Source organism: Cnephaeus nilssonii (genome assembly GCF_951640355.1).
Source record: "Cnephaeus nilssonii genome assembly, chromosome: 19".
In the NCBI taxonomy this organism is placed as follows: domain Eukaryota; kingdom Metazoa; phylum Chordata; class Mammalia; order Chiroptera; family Vespertilionidae; genus Cnephaeus; species Cnephaeus nilssonii.
In genome coordinates, this window is record NC_137090.1 from 36761449 (window position 1) to 36771024 (window position 9576).

The 9576-nt window shown below is 46.5% G+C and overlaps 1 protein-coding gene across 2 annotated transcripts in view; it reads right to left on the minus strand.

Moving 5' to 3' along the window:
• Nucleotides 1-8465, minus strand: part of NCBP3 (nuclear cap binding subunit 3) — a 33844-nt gene extending 25379 nt beyond the window's left edge. Inside the window, exons 1-3 of one of the 2 annotated variants that reach the window (XM_079798890.1) lie at nucleotides 8234-8465; nucleotides 6338-6403; nucleotides 3827-3932 (exon numbers count right to left, since the gene is read on the minus strand). In XM_079798890.1, the coding sequence (XP_079655016.1) occupies nucleotides 3827-3932; nucleotides 6338-6403; nucleotides 8234-8416 (355 nt within the window). In that variant the 5' untranslated portion in view covers nucleotides 8417-8465. The remainder of the gene's footprint in view (nucleotides 1-3826; nucleotides 3933-6337; nucleotides 6404-8233) is intronic. The other variant, XM_079798889.1, reaches the window with a different exon arrangement.
• Between the last annotated feature and the right edge of the window lie 1111 nt (nucleotides 8466-9576).

A 9576-nucleotide genomic window follows, 5' to 3' on the forward strand; every position in this document is an offset into this window, starting at 1 on the left:
CAGACTAAAATGGAGTCTTGAAATTAATAAGATATAATTTGGTAAAGATAAATAAGAAAGCAATTCTTAAACAGTGCCTCAAGTACAAGACAAGACTGCTTTGATGGGGAGAATTCCCAGGGAAAAGACCTGCATGCTTCGGTTGACTAGAAGGTGAGTACACTATGAAGTGGCTAAGACAGAAATCGTGGTGTAGCCCTGCCATTCTCTCCATGAATCCAACAATATCTGGAATCTACACCTCACCTTATGAAGGATATTTAGAAACTGAAAAGAGTTTAGAGGAGAGAGGCTAGAAAGTCAAGTCACATAAACAAAGTGTAGGAAATGGGCTTACTGCTCATTCACCTGAAGGATTATTATGTGAATGAGGAAAGAACATAATGTTGTTCTAAGGGTCACACAATAACTAACTAATAGACAGAAATTATTAGAAAGCAATTTCTGTTCAACATGAGGAACATGTATTAACATGTATCCAAAACCAAAATTAACTGCTTCATAAATAGTCCTTCTGCCATCACTAGGAAATGTTCAAGCAGAAGCCAAAAGACCATTGGGAACTTTGCCAAAAGGCCTGCAGCATGGGGCAGGAGGTGACTTCGGATGACCTCTGAGGCTCCTTCCAACCATGAAAGCTTTGATCTTGGGGATAAGGAAATGAAAGCTGCTCGGCCCTGAGTCGCTAAGAGTAAGCAGCAAGTCACTCCTGATGCAGAATGATCAGTGCAGCACATCCCACACTCTCCCTGAAAGCTGGCAGAGAGGTTAGGAGCACAGGCTTCAGCCAGACCAGCCTGCAAATCCCAGCTTTGCTACTTACCTAGCTACTTGCCACTGGGACCTCAGGAAAGGTTCTCAACCTCTCAGCACCTTAGTTTCCCCATCAGTAAAACAGAAATGGTAATTACCTTCCCTTCACAGGGCTGAGTTGCATAAAGTAAGCATTTACCAAACGGTATCTTTATTATTGCCATTGGTATTAAGAAGAAGCAATAATTTGACACCTAATGTGGCTGCAGGAGTCAAGATGTTTATTCCAATGTTCCCATTCTCCCAAGAGGCTAGGCCACTTAGAAGACTGCTTGGAAGATGGAAAATGCCAGATAATGAAAATAACAACTAACATTTATTGGGGACTTACTACGTACCAGACATAAGAACTGTAACATTATGCTAGAGCCTCCCAACAACCCTATTAAAACTACTGTTATCTGCCTCTCCATATGAAGAAACTGAGTTTCTTAGAGCCTAAGTAACTTCCCCAAGTCACAGAGCTAGAAAGGAACAGGTCAGGATTTGAATATAGACATCCAGGCTTCAGAACCCACTCTTTTCTTTATAAAAAAACTGATTTTAGAAAGAGGAAGGAAGGGGGGAGGGGAGGGAAAGGGGGGAGACCGACATGAGAGAGACACGTTATCAATTGGTCACCTCCTGCATGAGTCCCCACCAGGGCCAGGGGACCGGCAACTGAGGTACATCCCCTTGACCAGGATGGGCCCAACTCTTCGGTCCATGGGCCAATGTTGTAACCATGGAACAAACAGGCCAGGGCCAGAACCCACACTCTTAATCACCATACCAATGGTTCTCAATCTTGACTGTACATTAGAATTACCTAGGGAGATACAAAAAAAACTATCGCTGGGACCTATTCAAACCCCTTGCCTACCTCCCATCCTAATTTAAACTGATCTGGGATAGGCAGCAGGGTTCTCCAGAGTTCAGGAATACTACCCTAGACCATGCTGCCTTCTGGACGAAAAACAGATTATAATGAGCAACGTGTCCCAGCTCATCCAGGCAGATCTATTGCTTTTTAGGAATATCTTAAGAACCATAAGATTAAAATTGCTTTCAAAAAAAAATTTTTTTGTAAAATTTAACCCCAAAAGTGATCCTATTCAGGTAGGTATCATATTCTCACATTATAAACAAGGAGACTGAGACCTAACAAGGTTCAATAACTTATCCACATTCACAAAGGAACTGGGAAGAAGATTCCAGGAGGGCACCAGCACATTAAAGAGCTGCAACAGAGGTAAGAAATGTGAGTGGGTGATTAGGGCTTCATGGAGAAAATGACATATGAACAAGACAAAGCATGGGACAAGGAAGGGCAAAATCAGCAGAATGAAAAGGCACGAATTGCCACAGGGAACGTTCACAGGCTAGAAGTGAGCAAGCTGCAGTTATGAGAGAGGCTCCAGAGCTCTGCTTGGGCCCACACTGAGCAGGCACATGAATGCCAAGCTGCACAGCTATCCTTGGCCTTCATAGGACTTTTCCTGAAACAGAAGTCCACTCAGGTAGATGCCTGGAAACCCAGCCTGCAAGGGAAGCAAGGTCATATTTCCAACTTGAACTCATGAGGCAGAAAAAAGTGTAAAGCAGGATTCAGAGTTGAGCTCTGTATCCAAGCTACTCTACCAAGCCACTGGGACAGACTGAGGAGATTTGGGTCTGTGCTATCATATCACATACATCAGGCAATTGGTCGCCTCCTGCATGAGTCCCCACCAGGGCCAGGGAACCTGCAAGCAAGGTACATGCCCTTGACCAGGAATTGAACCCCTGAAATCCTGACTCCACTTTTACTAGCTGCATACCCTCAGGCATTTATTAAACTTCTTTGAGCCTATTTCTTTGTAAAACAGGAATAAAACATATATTCCTCATAGGGTTGTTGTGAGAAATGAATAAGAAACGAATATGCAATATGCCAACTAACATAGTGCCAGGTAGGACATCAAGTTCCCCCAAAATAGTAGTTATTCTTTCGTTCATTCAACATGCTTTTATCAATCAAGCAAGCCTAGAGAAACTCATAGAGCAGAGCACAGACATTTAACATGCAGAGCTCTGCCTATTAAGTCCTTCAGAAATACCCACATTTGCAAATACAACAGAGGGAGACCTTTTGAACTCATGGATTTATTTTATATTAGCGTGGAATAATAAGTATGGCTATGAACTCAGTAAAAATTTTCCCTTTATTTTGTAAATTGCTTCAGAAGACTGGGGCAGATTACTCTTTATAATTCAGGGTGAGTTCCAAGAAGCAAAACATTTATCCTAATAAAATAGAAAAATAAGATAGAATCATAAGCCTGCATATCTAAAGAAGTACTGACAACTTTCCCCTACCAATCCAATACTGCTCTGACTCCCCTTAATGAGGTCTCACTGTGATATACTTCTAATACATTTATTTTATTTTTTTATCCTCACGCAAGGATATTTTTTCCATTAATTTTTAGAGAGAGTAGAAGGAAGAGGGAGAGAGAGAGAGGGAGAGAGAGAGAGAGAGAGAAACACCAATGTGAGAGAGGCACATCGATTGGTTGCCTCCTGCATGCCCCCGACCAGGGCCAGGAGCCTGCAACCGAGGTACGTGCCCTTGACCAGAATGGAACCCGGCACCCTTCTGTCTGCAGGCCAACGCTCTAGCCACTGAGCCAAACTGGCTCTGGCTACTTCCAATACATTTAAAGACAAAGAAAAGTTAAGCTTTCTATGATAAGAGCAGAAATGGGTAGGAGTCCGTAGAAGCAGAGGTTCCAATCTCAGCTCTGCCACTAACTGGGTGACTTTCGTTGGGCCTCCTCTGACAAGACAATCTTTTTTTTCCAGCTCTAACATCTGAGACACAGCTAACACAGCTTGAAACAGACCACCTCAAAAATGGAGACTTCACACGTCTCTTTCCTTTGGGAGTATTTGAATGAGGACTGCACATGCAAGGCAAGGCCAGAAGCACCAGCCACGGCAGGAACGTTACTGTCTGGGGAAACGTGGAAAAATTCCCCCCAACACCCAGTACCTTTCTTCATCAGGTCTCGGTCCAAGGCGATATTTCTTTGGGCAAGATTTACTTCTGATCGTAAATGGAAGCGCTTGGCTCGTTGTTCTTTCTTTTCAATTGCTTCCTAGAAGGTACAGTAAAAGCCACGTTTCAATGAACGAGAAAAGTTAGATCGCACACACAATCACAAATACAACATAAGGCATCAGTGACAACCCTAAAATAAATCAGAAGAAATAAGCAACAATGTACCTTTAATAATTTTTGCAGAGAACTGGATATTCAAAGTCAATGACTGGGAGGGTGTACACTAATGCTGCTATAATTTGTAATAATCTCCATGATGATTCAATGCCTATCAGTGTGTCTAAGGCAGAGTAGGAATTCAATGAATATTAGTTGATCCAATGAGTAATAAGTAACGCTTAATTCTCTGACATTTCATTTATTAGCAGTCATGATTCAAACAAATTACAACTAAACAATCTCAAATCTCAATTTTCCAGGTGCAGAAACTGAAGCACAAAAAAGTTAAAAGGTTTGCTCGAGGTACTTCAGCAGTAAGTGGGGCAGAACTTCTGATCTCAGTGCTATTTCTAGGAGCCCCCCCCCCCCCTCACCCCCCATCCCCATTTCACTGTCTGTGTGCATGGTAATCACACCTATCACACTCATCCACATTATGTCTGCATGAGCAGTCCACTCCCTAAGGCTTTTTCCTGGTTTAAAAATAGCTTTGAGGCAAAGAAACTCTCTCTTCTAGGCTTGTATCCATGGAATTGCCAGTTTTCAAATTAAGTGACAAGAAGCATTGACGCCTCATTGAAAAACAAAATAATCAGCTTCATAAGTTTGTTTTTTTTTCCAAGACCTAAAATAAATCCAGATCCAACTGTGGGTTTCTGATGGCTCTTGGGAACCCTTCGCTAATTACATATTGACTTTGCCACACTAATTGAAGGTCTGACTATACAGAAAGCTTGTGGGGATTGGTAAAGCAGCAACACTTCTGTTATTTCCCAACAGTTATGCTAATTTTCTTCCCTGAAATCTTCCCAGTGCAAATAGCTAATCTACCTTTCTTTAGTAACAATTTAAGTACCAATTCTGGGACTACCACTCTTTCCCCCATTATATTTGTTTAATATAATGGCAAACTGTGTAGGATTAAGAACAGTACAGTCTACTTCTGGTTCAATTACAGTAAGAAAACATCTTCACTTTATTTTCTTGTTTGTCTAAAAGATCATTTCTTTCTTTGGCCTTTAAGCCATCTACGACCAGGGGTCCTCAAACTACGGCCCGCGGGCCACATGCGGCCCGCCGAGGACATTTATCCGGCCCGCCGGGTGTTTTTGCCGCCGCTGCCTGTCGTGCTGAGCAGCCGACTTAGCAGTGTGCATAGGAATTTGTTCATAGTTGTTTTTTTTAAACTATAGTCCGGCCTTCCAACGGCCTGAGGGACAGTGAACTGGCCTCCTGTTTAAAAAGTTTGAGGACCCCTGATCTACGACAGATTGAGTCCCAAATAAGATATAAAAATGTAAGCATGACATTTTTATTTTTTATTTTATACATCCAATATAGCATCATAGTACTATTATTCAGAATTCAAGATTCTATTCCAAACTCAATTGCACACATTAAAGCAGAAAGAATGTCAAAACTGGATATCACCAATTAAAGCAACCAATATGCACTATTTATAATAAGGAAAATAATAGGTTTGGCTCTGTGAGGAATTACAGTGAAGTTGGCAATCTAGTAACAGCAATCACTAGATAAAAGATAATATTCCCAGATACTGAGAATAATTCAGCTGACTTGGTCTTCAAAGGTTAGATAGCCACACAGTAAGGAAATCCTATTTTTCCGGGGGGGAGGGGGTTTCTTTGTGTGTTGTTTTTTGTTTTTTGTTTTTAGGAAGGGAGAGAGAGAGAGAGAGAAAAAGTAACATCGATGTGAGCGAGATACATCAATTGGTTGCCTCCCGCAAGCACCCCAATCAGGGATCAAACCCCACAACCTAAGTATGTGCCCTGACCGGGAACTGAAGCTGCGACCTTGTTGCACAGGATGACGCTCCAACCAACTGAGCCACACCAGCCAGGGCAGGAAATCCTATTTTCCTAAGCCTGCAGCCAGTGAGGAATAAAAGACATTTACTAAAAGCCTACTATGTGCCAGGCACTTTTCATGTTTCGTTTCACTTAAAGTAAAAAATAGTATACCACTTTTAAAGAATGTATACAGCATAAAAAAGCATTTGCAGTGCAGAACTTTTTCTTGGATATGATTAAACACAGGTATAGTGATTTTATCTTATCGTGAACATGAGACTACAAATACTGCTTGGATGTTTCCAGAATGCACAAAAGCATCATTGTGTAATATAAAATTTAAGTTAAATAAATTTTAATCCAGCAACTAAAGAAAATAGGTGGTAGAGAATAATTGCAGTTCCGCCAATCCTAGGAACCAAGTTCACCCGCTTGTCAAAATGAATAAATAAATCATGGTTTGTCTTACCTTGGAGGTGACATCAATTCCAGTGATGAAACTGCCAGCCTTGTTTTCATATCTTCTGCTTGTGTCCTAACACGAGGGGGAAGCGTAAGAAATGCTGACAGCAACTGACAAAAAAACTCATAATAAAAACAGCTGATGCTCTGGGGATAGTCCTTCTCTTGAGCAATCCTTCCCCCACTCTGACAACCCCTTATCCTGAGGAAGCCCATCGCAGTGACTGGCGTAGCAATCACTACGCTAAGGAGAAGTCACTTCTAGCTGAGAGCCTGTCCGAACCTTAAACAACTCCATCTCCTGAAGGTGTCATGTAAATGGAAATCTACAAGCTTTTGTGAAAAGCATCCAAGATGAGGCGCAGTCACCTATCTCCCCAACCCAGACCGGCCCAATTCATCATGCCAGGCCATGAGGTAAATAAAGCACAAGTCTTCATCAACATGCAGAAAATCCAGACTCGCCCAGACCTACGGAAAACACAGCACAGTGCAATGAAAAGAGGGTGGGATTGGGGAACCCAGGACTGAAAAGGCAGCTCTGACGTTCACAGACTACAGGACACGTCACAATTCCTTTGGCCTCTCTGGGCCTTGGTTTCCTCCATGGTATCTGCCCACCTTCCTGACCTCTCACAGCTCTCGTATTTGTTCCCCCACCAAACAATCTTGTGCCCGTCTCAGAGCCTTCTGCTTACTGTTGCCCCTACTGGAGACACTTTCTTCCAAATCTGCACATGGTTGGGTCCTTTGTGTCACTGCGGGTTCGGCTTAAATGTCACTATCGCAGAGGACTTCCCTGACCATCCTATCCCATGCAGCTTCCCGCTCTGCACACCCTCCCTGCCCTCTGCACTCTCTCTGCCATTAACATGCTTTATTCTTGTCATAGCATCGACCACTATCCGAAACTATTTGTTTACTTGTGTCCCCCAACTGGAACATAAACTTCGGGAGGGAGTTTCATCTTGATCAAGTGCCTAGGACTGTGCCTGGCACATAGTGGGGGAGGCCATAGGTGTTCAACTGAATGAGTACAGGGATGGCACACATACTTCACAACTACGGTGATACTGAAACGGCATCATGTAGTAAATGGTAAAAAGACACTGTTAATTATTGTTACCGGAGTCATTATCATGTCCTATCTAGAGTGATCCACTTTCACCTTTCCCCATAATTTCAGTTGAACACCGAGGCTTGCTGACGTGGTAAAAAGTCGTTCCTTCGTGTTAGGTGAGCCATTAAGGGCCGGAGAAGGGCCATGCAGGCCTGAGACCGGCCCCAGGAAGCGGGCAAAGGACCACCAAAACACAAGCAAAAAAGGCGGACCAAGAACCACTGCGCACTGGCGGATGTTTTGGTTTCCTGAAAGGTCAGGTGTCGGGGCCGGCGTGTGGGGGCTACAGAGCCGTGGGGCTGCGCGGGGGCAAGATGACCCTCAAGAAACACGGGGCTCCTACTGCTGTCAAGTCCAGCCCTCCCAGGAGAAACCAAGAGAGCCCCGTTTACCAGCCACCAGCCACCCCGCAGCAGGACCCGCAAGGAGCCCAGTGTGCCGGCGCCGCTGACAGCGCCGTCTGGGCCGCTCTCGGTTCGGTTCCCGCCCAGACAACCCAGCCCGTCCTCACTCACCCCCTGGCACAGAGGGGCGGGAAGGGGACGTCCTAACCACCCTTCAGCTCTCCCATCGCCTGCAGCCCCTCAGCACCCATTTCCGGGCGCCCTGCGTCCTTCCTCTCGCTCCCGGTCTCTCCAGCCAGGCGCCCCCGCCCCCCGGGCGCTCGCTCCCCTCTCTCCTTCCCCCGACTTTCCCCGGCCGGGCAGCCGGCCGCCTCCCCTTCCGGCCCGTCCAGGCGCGGGACACTCGCTCGCCCGGCGACCTCCCCCTCGCCTCCCGTACCGGGATCAGTTCTTTCAGCGAGCGCCGCACCGGCACCATCTCCAGCTCGCCCTCCTCCACCTCCATGGGCTCCGGCTCGCCACGCTCCAGACCGGACTCCGCCTCAGGCGACGGGAGCCCCAAGGCCAGCCCCGCCGAGGCCTCAGCCTTCACCGACACTCGCAGGCCCCGTACGGCCGCCATCGCCGCCCGCCGGCCGCACCACTGAGAGCCCGCCCCGCACACCCGAAGGCTAGAGCGCCGTCGCTATGCCACCGAGCAGCCGCCTCCGCTGCCTAGAGCGTCGCCCGCTTCGCTAGAAGGCCCCCTGCAGCGCCGCGCCCCCTGGTGTCGGGAGGAACCCGGCGGGCTGCAGTAGGACCAGGGAAGGAGGAGGCCGGACCGAATGGGGACGAGGGTGGGGCCTGTTGGAGGGGGCGGGGCACGGAAAAAATCGATGTACTCTGGATTTAGAAAACGCTTTAAACCTGTAATAAAAGCTAGCTTTACTGTGGTCATTATGTGCCAGTGACTATTCCAAGCACTTCACTCCTACAACAGCCCTATTAGGTAGGTACTGTTATTCCCATTTCACATGGAAAGAAACTGAGGCACACAAATTTACCCAAGGTGACAGGCTATCCAATATAATAAAAGAGTAATATGCAAATTGTCCCCTCCACTGGGAGACCAGGGGGCGGGGCTGGCCTGCCAACCACCCGGGGCTCCTCCCCACCCCCCAGACCATCCCCCATCAGGGCGGGCCTGCTGGACCCCACCTGTGCATGAATTTGTGCACCAGGCCTCTAGTGTAAGGGATAAAACCTGAACCTGAGCCTAGGCAATGAGGCTCCAGAGCCCAGAATGAGCTTTGGTCTATGACCTCTGAGCAGTCTGTAGGTTTACAGTGTACTTGCCTTGCCAACTTATGTCTCTTTCAAGTCTCCCAATAATTGACCCATTTTACATACACAAAAATGGAGGCTCCAAGAGCGTAGTGAGCTGCCGAAAGGCCAGAGCTTTCCTGACTCCTGAGGGCCAAAAACCACTGTCTGTAAAGTTCTGAACATGGTTTCTGGCATGTTCTAACAGGAGCTTGGTGGGGAGCGAGGGGGTGTCTGTAGGCTCCCAGAGGGCTCCACTGGTCAGTTTTTCCTTTGAGCCCTGACTTTGCACCTTACACCCTATGTTACCTTGGGCTAGTCTGGCCCCTTTCTGGGCCTGTCTTCCCATCTCAGGAGGGTGTAGATGGGGTCCTAGGGTCTCAGAGGTCCTACTAGTTCTGACCATGGAGGAACAGTCAATTATAAAACAAGGGAGAACATGACCAGCATCAGACACACCTGGGTTTCAAGGGGGCAGAG